This window comes from Cyrtonyx montezumae, unplaced genomic scaffold (genome assembly GCF_038088225.1).
Source record: "Cyrtonyx montezumae isolate F1298 unplaced genomic scaffold, pur_monq_1.0 scaffold_48, whole genome shotgun sequence".
NCBI classification, from domain to species: Eukaryota; Metazoa; Chordata; class Aves; order Galliformes; family Odontophoridae; genus Cyrtonyx; species Cyrtonyx montezumae.
In genome coordinates this window covers 1,580,796-1,594,285 of record NW_027072054.1, presented here as the reverse complement: position 1 = coordinate 1,594,285, position 13,490 = coordinate 1,580,796, and the positions used below count along the sequence as shown (strand labels likewise).

Genomic DNA, 13,490 nt, shown 5'->3' with positions numbered 1-13,490 from the left:
AACCAGAATTGAATTTTCCACTTATTAATCCAGCATCTCAGAACCAGCCCAGCAGCCACGGGGAAAGGTTTTGGTTGTATACATCTGTACATCCCACATTCACATCTGTACATCCCACATTCACATCTGTACATCCCACATTCCCAGCCACTGGAAAACACCACACAAATCAGAGCTGAAGCAGAAATCTTCGCCACCAGAGAGCACTCACATTTAGGGCTTCTCCCACCTGACAAACACTCCAGTCAAAAATAAAACTGTTCTGACCAAGGAAATGATGCAACTTGAAATGCACTCAGTACAAATAAAGAAAAGAGTTAGCTGGCAAGGCTGGGACCCATACTGCAAAACAACATCTGCAGAACGCAGACTGTTCAGCACAGGCAACGTACCGTGAGACCAGACACTGCCATCCAAATTACGTGGGGAATTCTTCATTAATCACTGACTTGGTAACTCCTCTGCTCTTCAGATATTTATAAACAGTGCTGAGATCCTTTCTCAGCCTCCTCTTCTCGTCTGAACAGCCCCAGGTCCCTCAGACTTCTCCCAGGCCCCAGCCACCTTTGCAGCTCTGCATGCCTGGAACTGGGGGTCCCAGAACTGAACTCTGCCATTCCAGGGCAGAGCAATGGGAGACCAGCTGCCCCCACCTCGGGCCACGCTCTGCACAAAGCTCTCCAGGGTCCCCTTGGCCTTCTCGGCCACTGGGACACACTGCTGCCTCATGGCCAACCATTGGCCAACTGCTGTTCCATGCTGACCACCACAACACCCAGGTGCCTCTCCTGCTACGAACCTGCCATGATTTGGGTTACCCCCCAGGACAGCTCTCTGCTATTTCCTACTGCCCAACGCATGCAGTGCTCTATTTCTGCAGGCTCTGACTCCACTCTCGTAATGCACACACAGGAAGACAACGCTTTGAAGCTGTTTCATGGAGAGATGCAAGTGCACAGCCGAGGACGGGGCACTGAGGGACCTGAAGCAGAGTTCTGGTAGTGAAATCACTTTTAGCTGGATTTAAATGCATGGCAGACAAGCGTGCCTTTCAGACATGCCAATGGGTCTCCCCAACGAGTGCTGGCTGCTGCTTGAAGACTTCTGCTCAGGTAACCCTGACCAGATATCAGGAAGGGGAGAACGCTTCCAGCTCCTTCAGAAAGCTGTTCACAAACCGCATTGCAGCCAGCCACCCCCATCAGAAGAGGGCTCAGACAAACAGGGTTTGTGCTGGCAGAAGCAGAGCTGAAATATTTTTATTGCAGCTGAAAAACAGACCAAGGAACTGCCCAGCGTTACCTCCTTGCTCTCAGAAAACAAACCCAGTCTGTTGCGATGCTTGCTGGGCATGCCTGCTATGTTTTCATCCAGAAAAACTGCCGTTGAAGCTTATTTAATGGGCAGGTGAATTTTTTTTTCTTGCAGCTGTCATGCATGCATTTGGTTCTTACACACTGCCAGCTTCACAAAATAGGAAATGCCATTCAGTGTGCATTCTGCACCACTCCTTTCCTGTCGGGAGGGAGCAGGGAGGGCAGGCTGAGGAATACTCCATTTATCTGCAATCTTCAAGAACCCTTCGTCACGACGTTGCCAGTATTTGAAATCCAACAGTGCACCAGGAGTGACAGTGCCACGTCGTCCCCAGCAAAGCCACGCTCAGGAGGACGACTGTAAGCTGAGCAGACTCAGCCCCAGCACAGCTGACCCATGGGTCACAGCTCTGCAAGTCACCAGGTTGGGCCAGGGGAAGGGGAAGTGGAAGGTGGATGCCGACCTGGCTGCAGTGAATGCTGAATGAGGGTTGGGGTCACGGAACGCTGCTGGAATGGAACACTGAAATCCCTCTCCTTAAGAATGAAGTTAAAATACTGACCTTGCACTGAGAAACTGCCAAACCACTAAACACAGGAGTCACTGAGCCCTCGCTGCTGCGTGCGTCAGCGGGCAGGATGAGCTGTCTCTCCGGCAGCAGGGAAGTGCTGCGCTCTCCTCTTACAGCTAGAAGCAGAGCAGAAGGCACAAGCAGACCTGAAGCAGATAACACGAGAAAAGGGTGTTTTTTGACAAGCTTTAGGGGAGAACACGATGCCTGGGGTTCCTTCTCCCATCCACACCTGGGGAAGCTGCTACTGAGCGCAGGCAGAGGAGAAGCTCGCTCCTGGTTTCTCTGCAGAGAGCACCAAAACACACTGTTTTCCATGTGAAAAGTTTGGTTTGAACCCCATGAAATCTCTGTGCAATTGTTGTATGGGTCTGCTTTGAGCCCAAGGGCTGTCCTGAATGACCCCGAGGCCAAATTATGCCAGACTCCTGCATCTAACCAGGAATGAGACATGGCCCACCATTTCTAATCAGCTGTCAAACAACTGCTCAACATTTCTTAAAAGGATATTAAAGGAAATAGGGGAGAGGGAAAAGAGAAAGCACAAAGGTCGGGTAGGTTCTTCCATCTGCTCCCATCGCACGTGACATCAACCGCAGGTGCACAGCGTCTGCCAGGAAAACTTAATGGCACGAGAGGCATAAAAGCACTGCAGAGGAGGAAAGGTGGAAGCGGTCACTCTACGTACATCAGTAGGTGAGCACCATCTTGACAGACAGGAACACCAGCCGAGGTGCCAAGGTACAGTGGCAGCGCCCCACAAGTGCCCCTGCAGCCAGCCACGAGCTGCTGATGCTCAGATGCTCCATTGTTCTGTTGCAAAGAGATATTCTGCATCTGTTAGAGCTGCGCCCGGGAATGCTGCTGAATGCTCCTGAATGCAGCATTGTGTGGCTGCAGTGCTCAGAACCCCCCCCAGTCATCCACACGATGGCTGAGAGCACGATGAGGGTCCCGGGACAGCAGCAGGATCAGTGCCACCAACCCTGCATCGCTGGGAGGAAGGGAAGGAAAGGAAAGGGGAAGAAGGGGAGGAAAGGAAAGGGGAAGAAGGGGAGGAAAGGAAAGGGGAAGAAGGGGAGGAAAGGAAAGGGGAAGAAGGGGAGGAAAGGAAAGGGGAAGAAGGGGAGGAAAGGAAAGGGGAAGAAGGGGAGGAAAGGAAAGGGGAAGAAGGGGAGGAAAGGAAAGGGGAAGAAGGGGAGGAAAGGAAAGGGGAAGAAGGGGAGGAAAGGAAAGGGGAAGAAGGGGAGGAAAGGAAAGGGGAAGAAGGGGAGGAAAGGAAAGGGGAAGAAGGGGAGGAAAGGAAAGGGGAAGAAGGGGAGGAAAGGAAAGGGGAAGGGACCGATATGAGGAGCCCTTCAAACACCCCTGTTGATATGGCAGCCCTGGGTACAACAAGCCCAACAAGCAAATGGATTTTCCCTACAGTTAAGTACTACTCTTTACATTCTTTGAATGAAAAAAAAACATCTGAGGAGTAGGAGGGCTGTTATGCATGCATCCATCACTCAAAGCAGAAGCAGTGAGTGCTAAATGCCAGCTCTACCGAGTTGCTTACAGCGACATCCAAAGGAAACATCAGCAATATGGAAAAGGACTCAAATGGCTGATTATTAAAACAGATTTATACAGCACTTCTTGTTTTCAGTTATCAGCAGAGAGCTTGCACTCACTTCTTTCAGACTTGTGCTGCTCAGACAGCCCCGCAGCAGCACTGGCAGGCAATGGGAATGTGATCAGGAAAAAGAGCACTGCTCTGTGGCTGTATCATACCCACAGCAGCTTCAAACAGCAGCTCAAAGTCTTTGCTATGGATGAATACAACAGCACAGGTTTCCAGACTGAGTTTGCTATCAGTCCATGCTTTCTCAGAAATCAGTTAATTAACTGCTCGGAGCTACAACCTATCCTCCTCCAACTGCAGTGATGCTTTCCTTCCCCTCTGGTGAGCAAGCAGCTGCTAAGCCCTTCCAGAACAGCTAGAAAACACAAAGGCAAGCCCTCTACATCAAGGGGCTTTTAATCCCTCAGCAACCACACTGCCAAACTCTTTAAACCTTTTAAATACATATATATGAAAACATCCACTGGATGGACAAATCCTTTCCAGTGTTATCTCTCTATTCTGTTCAAGAGGAAAACACATCTGCAGTGTTTGGACGCAACGAAATGGGTTTTGATGCAGATAGAGTCGGGTTGGAGCACTTTGTTCACAGCACTTTCATGCAGTGCTGACAGAATTACTTCGAGGCTGGCTGTGTCCCAAGGAGAGCAGAATACATCTATGAAATGACTCTTTTTCCTCCTGAATATATTCAAGAGAGACTTACAGGAAAAGAAATAGAGCTTAGTTATTTCCTGTTCGCATCTCTGTCCTTTGAGAAAGGGAACAAAGGAATTTGACACCTGGGATCTATAGCACTCTCCAGCCTTGCAGCTGGCATTGCCAGCTAAGGAAACAGCCCCACATATAGGGATATCAGGCACTGAGATAAGCTGCTGCTAAAGTGCACAGGTCGTTAATGCTGATAAGCAACCAGCAAGAAACAAGGTCGGTGGTTATTCCTGTATCTTCACGCCTCACAAAGTCCCATGTTACAGTAGATAAAGAACAGGTAATTACACATCGTGCTGCTCTCTTGCGCCAAGAAGTTTAATCTTTGGAACCTGCTTGCTGGTGTAGCACTATTTCTGCCTCAGCCTAAAGGAGTTCAGGTCGGTCCTCAAAATGCAAAGGATGGAGCAAACAAAACCCCTCCGACACTCTGCAGAGAGAGGAGAAATCCTTGGGTGGGATGGGGAGAAGAGAGGAGAGAAAGAGGCCTGGAGGGAGAGATCACAGAGCGAGTCCCACCACCTCTGGGGGGAACTCTCAGGATAAGCAAATCCACCTATTTCAGATTTCCCTGCCTTTATCTCCTGTGTCTTGATTGCATCTCCTTGACTGCGTCCTTGAGCCTCCTGCCTATCTTCCTGCACTCCTCGTCCTGCTCACCAACACGGGTCACAGATCATCTGCAAGGCAATCGAGCCACCACAGCCCCAGAGTGCAGACAGCAGTTAACACACAGACCAACTAACACACAGCGTGTTTGAAAGCAGCAGAGAAGTGAGCAACTCGTTATTTAAGCACCAGCTCCTGCTGCACCTCTCCACTGACTGCTTCGTAAACATGTAATTACAACAGAAAGGCTACGGAGGGCAAGTGTGACGTGTTCACACCCACTCATCAGATATAAGCAGAGCTAACAAAACAAAAGAGGTACTTCGTGAATGCTGCTGAATCCTACCCGCACGTTGGCCAAGCACTGAAACCCATTCCCCAAATCGCTGTGCTGGCCAAATAACAAAACCCCTTCCCCAAATCGCTGTGCCAACCAAATAACAAAACCCCTTCCCCAACTGGCTGTGCTGGCCAAGCAGTGCTTGCCATCCCAAATCAGCCCCGCATCGGCCGAGCAGTGGAACCCATCCCCAAACCAGAGCTCGTTGGCTGACAATGACTTAATGCTACCGCAGTGATTTAGAGCAGTATCTTCCCAGTTTGCTGAACACCACCCAGGAGCACGCACAAGCACGCTGCTATTTGACAAATCTCTGCAACCGCAAAAACTGCCCAAAGAAATAATCAACCAACTCACAAGAGACCAACTCCTCCTATTCAGAGCGAAAGGACTGAGCAGCCTGAAGAACGCTCGTTATTAAATTGCTATCAACCTCCATCAGCAGACCGCAGTCCTTCACAAGCCGCTGCTCATTTACAATAGCACCTTTATCACAAACCCTGAGCTGCTCCCCGGCCGCTCGCCCCCTCTCCCCATCACAAAGCAGTGCAGAACACTCCACCTTCACACCCCAACCACCAGCAGTCCAGCTGGGCCTCGCTGCCCAGCCCCCAGGGCAGGAGCTGTGCATTAGCTGCTTTACCCATCACTAAACCCTGTGAGTGCACGGGAGCTCTGCCAGAGGGAGATGGAGAAGAGCAGAGCAAGCAGCCGCGTGTGCCCGTGGCACTGATGGGTACCCAGCCCGGCCTGCACACACAGCTCTGCGGTGATCTGGGATGCACTGTGAGCAAAGGCAGTTGATGAGCAGCGAGTGTGGAAGCAGCAGGACTGCTGGCAGCCCCGCCAGCTGCGGGATCAAGGTATTAGTGCAGCTATTGACAGCCTGTTCAGCGAGGCATCCAAACAAAAGTCTGCTCCAATGACAAAAGTCTGACGGCACGGACACGCTGCCAGGCTGCGGCCACGGGCACTGCCTGTCCCGCAGCCCCACACCAACGCCAAGCAGGGCGAGGGCAGACCGGGCACAGCCCAGCTCCGCAGGAAGCCAGGGCAACAAAGCCCTGCACACCAGGAAAGGAAACGAGCTTCCAAGCAGGGCTGCATGCTCACAGGGCGAGATGCACCCCGCTGCTCCTGACAGCAGCCAGCTCTGCCCCCAGGATCTGAAGGCGCAGGGAAGGGCCGAGCAGCAGCCGAGAGGAGCTGCTCCCAGAGCCTCCCCAGACGCTGCACTATAGCACAGTTCCTCCAGACTTCAAGTGCATTCAGTTCTTGAGAAATCCCGTGCCAGCAGTGTGCACGGAGCACAGGCGGTGCCAGCCACGTCCCCCTGCACCCGCTGATCCACCGCCCAGCACTCTGCATCGGCCCCGAGCAGCAGCTGGCCAAGAGGGCAATTTCCTTTCAGCAAGCAAACAAGCACTTCAGATTCTGATTCTAATACCAAACGGTGTCAGCGTCCCTAAATGGAAGTGCAGCGACACAGAGCTGAAAGGGCATGGCAAGGAAAACCCTGCGGAACAAGGAACCACTCACAGCTCCAGGCGTGGCTCAGAGTGCCCTGCTTTCAACAGGAGAAAAAAGACTGGGAGGGGGTAAGGAGGGAGGGGGGGAGAAAAAGAAAGAGGGGATGAAAGCCAGGAGGAAAAGTATGCGCTGTTGAGGCATCCCATGTACCTCTGCCTGATGTGGGTCCTGGGAAACAGGTGTCCCCCCGGGGGGAAGAGCCCAAGCTCAGAAGCAGAAAAGCCCCTCCCTGGGAGCAGCGGGGCCATGCGGACTCCACAGGGCGATGCCTGCAGGGCTATCTTACAGCAAAGCGGAACAGCAGGCTCAGCATCACACCCCATCTCCAAACACATCATCTAATTAAGTTTCCAGGAGAGAGCTCGTCCGAGGGGGACGGGCAGGGGCTGCGTGCCCACCACGACAGCGACGTGCTGCTGCTTCCAGTGTGTGCACGGCCCAGCCCGAGGGACAGCCGGGGCACAGCACAGACAGAACAGCACTCAGCACTGCCACTCGAGATTTATTTCATGGCTCTGACCATAACTATTGTTTTTCTTACAATTCGTCCTCCCAGAGCGCAGCCATCTTCACTCTTTTATTAAGAGAGGTTTTCAGCTTTCATCGCTATGGAGAACAGCCCGAAGGCAAAGCACGAGATGCGGAGGCCCGAATGTGCCCAAGTCAGAACGCAGCAGCGCTCTGCAGCTCAACAAAACCAACTGCAAAGCGAAGGCCGCAGCAGCGTCCCAGCGCCGGCGGAGCCGGGATGGCCGGGCACTGCCGCGCCTCCTCCCGCGGCCACTGCCCCTTAGCGCTGCCAGCTGCTGGATCAGATGTCGCTAAATAAACAGCCTGCTCGCTTAGCCTGGATGCTTCGGGCTCAGCCAAGCCAGCCACGGATGGAAGGCTGGGTGGGGCTGGGAAGGGTTGGGTAAGGATGAGTTGGGTAGGGATGAGAAGGGTTGGGTTGGTGGTGGAGGTGGGTTTTTTTCTGCCAGCAGGCTTTCCCACATTGGTTACGGGATGCACCGTGAGCCAAGAATGTGGCAATGGAGATGTACAACGCTTTGGTGCTGCGCAGAGGATGTGAAACGGTGCGGGAATCGCTCGTGGAGGTTTCCAACGTGTTCACAGGCATGCAGGGATGGAAGGGACTCCAAAAAAAGAGTATTGATGAAAGAAAGCCATACAGTGATCCCAAAGCACCTGGGCTCTCCCCAGCCTTCCCCCAGCCCAGCACCCCATGGCCATAAGAACCTGCTAATTTGCTCCATCCTGCAATTTACGTTGCTTTAATGGTAGGCATCAACATAACCCTAGCAAATGTTTTCCTTTCATTTAGTCAAAGCCCTAAAAACACCCTCAAAGTTCACTAAATTTGCAGCACTGTTAATTATTTCCAGATAGAGGACAATGCAGGAAGACCAAAAGGGTTACGATGTCGAGTCAGAAGATCCCAACGACCCACCCAACCACGACCCAATGCAACAGCTTCCATAACCTGACGAGTGACCACGTGTCTCAGGAGGGCACACTTGGGATGGCTGGGTCTCCCCAACAACATCTACGAACACCGCGAGTCTGTGCTGGCCACCACGGCTGCCCACTGCACGCCATGCTGGAAAGACATCACCTACCACCAAAGCCTTCTTGGTGTCCGTGCTCCCAGCCCGCGTGGCTCTGCTCCTGGCCCTGAGCCCCACGTTGGATTCTCCCATTGAGAAAGCAGCAGCTGAGACATTCTGGGTAAAAATGCATCTTGATTTGGACACTGAGCAGTCCCCCCCCCACCCCCCTTGGCCATGAGTCTCCAAAAATGTAAGCCCTTAATGGAAAACACATTTCCTATCAAGTGATTGCAAACGCTCGAGCAAAACGTTTGCAATTAGTTCAGAACCGTCCGACCCTCCAATAGCAACGGTGGCTGCTGCAGCCCCACTGTGGGCTCACACACACGCGCTTTCCATCGGCATTTCCTCGCGGGGGCTTAAGCTCAGAGTAACTAACGGAGCAGGAGTGAGCTGCCAGAGATGGAGGATGTCTTGTGGCAGAATGTCTGCATCCCTGGCAGCCAGAACTGCCCAGAGAGCAAGTGGGGAGAATCGGAGATGAGAATCCTCGTTTGCTTTGCTGGAGACAGAAATGCTGCGTTTAAGGGGAGAAGGGGAAATGATTCTCCTTCTCATGGTCCGACATTCGTGTCTGCATCACTCAGCACTGCCCGGTGCATAAACCACACCACACAACAGCAGAGATGGGGCTGAGCAGAGGGAAGTCCTCGGTGCCAACAGGCACTGTCCTGCATCTCCCCTCGCTCTTATTTTAGAAAGCCTCTCTGGTCTTTTGCCTGTGCTTTTGAACAGCAAGTAATATGTTTTGAATTATAAGAGGTTACAGGGACATTTTTGTGGTAAATTTGGACTTTCATTTGCAAAAAGAAAAGAAAAAAAAAACCAACAAAAAACAATCCCTTCAGAGCTACAGAAATCCTTTCGGAAATAACATTTTTTTGTCATTGCTAAGCACTTTTCAACAAAGCCTCACAGCTACTGTTCCAAGGAGCTGCTTACGTCCCCAGCAAAGGGTACGGAGGTACTTCAGTCCCTGCGAGCACAGGAAGCAGCAGCACAGCCTCTCTCAGTGCTCTGGGACCAAAGGAAAGGTGCGTGCTTTGCAGTACTCACACGGTGTATTTTCTGAGCATGTTCTGAGTCTCCACCAGCAGCCCTAGTTCAGACAGTGCTGGGAAGGCTCTGGCCAACCCTCAGAGCACTCAGCTCAGCTCCTGTGGGCACTGATCCCATACAGAACCAGGAAACAAGCAGGGCAGATGGGCACGATCATCAGCAGTTACAGCGTGCTGACCCTCCTGGCAGGAAGCACATTGGGCATCCATCAATTAGGGGAGGAATGACATTTATACAGGCACAGAACTGCTGGACCTGGCAGGCCGTGCAGGCAGAAGGGTCAGCCCCAGCCCCACGTGCTTCCTTTCGAAACCCCTCTGAGATGCAATCCCAGCCCAGGCATTGAGGAACAGGCGGTGATTCAGCAGCCAAGCACAGCAGGAAGGGAACTCAGCCAGCAGGGCGGAGGGGGACACGCTCAGGTAGCTTCACGGCTTGCTCGGCCCCACGGGATGCGTGGGGTCGGTAGATTTAGGGGCAGAAGCTCACACTAAGGGCTCCTCAAGGGCACCACGTGAACTGCTGGGATAGCAGCTCGGGTTGGCCAGGAGAGCTCGGCAGGACTCCAGGCCAACCTTCAGCAGGTGCCACTCAGAAGGCAGCAATGAAGGACAGAGCACACGGGACATCTCCTGCCACAGAAGGGCAGCACTCTGCTTTCTGGTGCCACCCCATGTGCTCACCCCAACATGCACGGCCCGGTGATGAAGATGAGCTGGAACCTGGCCAAGCCCGTACGTCGAGTTTGGATGGACGGTGGGGAATCTTCATTCCAGTCATTCCAAATTCTGACACAGCTCCCTGAGAGCTGAGTCCCTCTGTGGAGCTGCAGCTCCTCCATCCCACACCACAACACCGATTCAGATATTCAGATCTCATCGAGGAGGAAATTAAAACGGCTTCAAGGCACGAAGAGTTGTTCATTAAGCGCAAATATTTCATTACCAAGAGCACAAGCAAAACCAGGCACTCACAGAATGCTGCCATTAAAGACACTTCCTGCACTGCCCGGTGCGAAGCCAACCCTCCCACCACAGCCCTAAGAAAAGGTAAGAAACCCACAGCACAAAGTCAGCACCACACAGAAAGCATCTGTTCACTACAAAGATCAGAACCACAGAGGAATAGAAAGGAACGTCCCACCGCCCTTCGTGGACCCTCGTGTGATGGTGTGATGATGGGATGTCCCACCAGGGGCACGGGAAGGGATTCCCTTCTTTAGGGGTCTTCCCAACAGCTGGGCCACCAAACACTGCAGCCCGCTCCACCTGCCACCACGGGCAAAGCCCAGCCGCGTCCATCAGCTGCTGCAGTGCCAAGTGCTCAGACGTGGCTGCCTGTCACAATTTCTTTGCATTATTTTGACGATTAGTAATCGCAGCCACACTCTCAGAACAAAGGAATTCCAGGGCCGGATGCCTTTTATTTACAACTACTTGTGTGACACCCAAGGGTTGCACAAGACTCCCAAATTGTGGGAGCTGCAGAGCTGCGAACCAACACTACGAACACGAAACCCTCACGGGACCAGCAGTGGATGTGTGGGCACAGAGCTCCGAGGGCAGCGGTTGGGAGCGGGGCAGCAATCCCCACACCCCGCCCCAGCAGCGCTGGGAAATGCAGCTCAGCCGTTCCTCCTGCAGGCATCCCGGGGGAAATATCCCCGCGTGCACCGGGCTCGCTGTGACTTCAGTTCCTCCCACATCTGGGCTCGCTTGGGAACGAGACCAGCACAGTCTGCCTGGGGTCAGACGGTGACCCCGTGCTGAAATAGCTCCGGCACAACGCGGCGTTCCCGGGCACCGACCACGGGGAGGCAGCAATTCCCCGTCCTATCGCGACAGGACCGATGACGCCTCACCCAGGTCACAGCACGGGCTGTAATTTGGCACAAATGTGATTTAAAACCTATCATCAGCTGCTGTTAATCACCACCTCCAAGGCCACGAGAACTCGGCGGTGCCAGCTCGTAAAGCAGAGCACGGCTCAGCAGCCACGGGCAGGCTCTGCTTCTGCACCCCAGGGACATCGAGCCGGGATCCTCACGTGGGACCAGCACCAACAGGACTGAAACCCCACACAGCACGTGTAAGGATCCCAAGGGCAAAGTTTGGTCTTACACTCTTGTGCACCAAAGCAGAGCACACTGCACTGCCAGGCACGCTCCTGTGAGTCCCAAACGAAAGCGCTGCCATGCTGACTTTGTTTACCTGACCATCCTTCTGTTTCACTGAGATTCCTATTACACATTAACCAACGAACATAAACCCCAAGAGCAGCCTGCTACACGCAGGTTTCCTGCTAACGACAGCAATCTGTGTATGGTTATCACCTACACAGCGACTTCTGCTCAAACACCTCATTTCCAAAACCAGAAATCATCGGTGAACAGCAGCAAATGACAAAAGGGTTTGGATATACAAACACAGCAGTGAGAGACGTTCTGGTTTTCAGTTCAGCGTTTGTACGGCATACCAAGGAACAGCTTCGGGTGGCAGGGACCTTAAGGACAGCAGATCCATGGGATCACGGCATGGTTGGGTTGGATCGGACCTCAGAGATCACGCAACTATCGTTGTGTTGGGTTGAGTAGAGTTGGGTTGGAGGGGATCTCACAACCCCCATTCCCACCCCATGCCGTGGGCTGCCTGCACCCCACTCATGCTGCCCTGGGACCCACCCGTGGCCGTGGGCCCCTCCAGGGATAGAGCAGCACAACTTCTCTATGCCAGTGCCTGACCACCTCCTGAGCACGGACTTTCCTCCTAAAACCCAACCTGAACTTCCCCTCTTTTTGCTCACAGCCGTCCCCAGTCCCATCACTATCGGACCATGTAAAAGCCTCTCCAGGTCAGCAACGCGCTGTGCCGCGTGGACATCCAAAGCCCCACCCCACAGAGCCCACTCAGAGCCCACCACACTCCTTACAATCCCACACACTCCATTCAGAACCCCTCAAACACCCACCAACCCCACTCAGAGCCCACTCAGGACCCACTCAGAGCCCCACAGACACCAATCAGAGCCATTACAGTCCCACTGACCCCACTCAGATCTCACTCAGAACCCACAGACCCCGATGGGAGCTCACTCAGAGTCACTACAGTCCCACCGACCCCACTCAGAGCCCCCTCAGAGCCACTACAGTCCCACTGATTCCACTCAGGACCCACTCAGTGCCCCACAGACAGCACTCAGAGCCCACTAAGAGCCATTACAGTCCCACTGACCCCCAACTCAGACCCCACTCAGGACACTCCAAGCCCACTCAACACCTCCTCGAGTCCCACAGACCCCACTCAGAACTCACTCAGAACCCCACAGACCCCACTCAGTCATTACAGTCCCACGGACCGCCACTCAGACCCCACTCAGGACACTCCAAGCCCACTCAACACCTCCTCGAGTCACACAGACCCCACTCGCGTCCCCCCGCCCCGCCCCCCCCGCTCACCGCAGCCGGAGGTTCCCCATGAACTCGGGCATGGTGACGGCGTCCAGCAGCACGAAGTCGGCCTTGCCGAACTCCAGGCTCTCCTGCTCCGCCATGCTGCCGTGTCCGTGTATGGATGTGCGTGTGCTGGGAGCGGACGCCGGGCTCCGAGCCGCCGCCGCGCCCCGAGGGGCGGGGGGGGAGGGGGGGGCGCGGCCCCGCCTCAACTCAGGTGGGCCCCCCCCCTCCCGCCAGTGTGTGGTGGCTGTGAGGCGAGAGCGGCCCCTGCCGGCCATAGAGGAGCGGTGGCTGTGAGGCGAGAGCGGCCCCTGCCGGCAGCAGCGGGGTGTGGCGCCCCCTGCCGGCAGAGCGCGGCACGGCGGCACTCGGGAGGACTCCGCGCTCCGCTGAGCGCCGGCCGCGTTCTGCTCGATCGGAGCGACCCTTCCAGTCCGAATTGTTGCGGATGTTATGAGAGAAGGAGCAGAAAGATACTGCTGGGCAGCTAGGTCACCCAGGGGCAATTAGGGGAGCGGTGTTAGTTAGAGAGTTAGGAGGATCCTCAGCAGCATTTTGGGGAAGGGAAGGTGGGTTTGGGGTATTGCAGGCACAAAGCAGCGTGGTTAACATCATCTCCCGACCCAGCAGCCCAGGGGTCCGGGTGACAGCTCTGGGTACACCCCAGG

General features: G+C 54.2%; 1 protein-coding gene across 2 annotated transcripts in view; it reads right to left on the bottom strand.

Annotated features, from left to right (window-relative positions):
* The window catches only part of MYO1D (myosin ID), a 67,921-nt gene extending 54,931 nt beyond the window's left edge, over positions 1–12,990 (bottom strand). Inside the window, exon 1 of one of the 2 annotated variants that reach the window (XM_065747608.1) lies at positions 12,826–12,990. In XM_065747608.1, the coding sequence (XP_065603680.1) occupies positions 12,826–12,920 (95 nt within the window). In that variant the 5' untranslated portion in view covers positions 12,921–12,990. Of the gene's footprint in view, positions 1–1,879; positions 2,015–12,825 lie in introns of those variants that run through there. The other variant, XM_065747609.1, reaches the window with a different exon arrangement.
* Between the last annotated feature and the right edge of the window lie 500 nt (positions 12,991–13,490).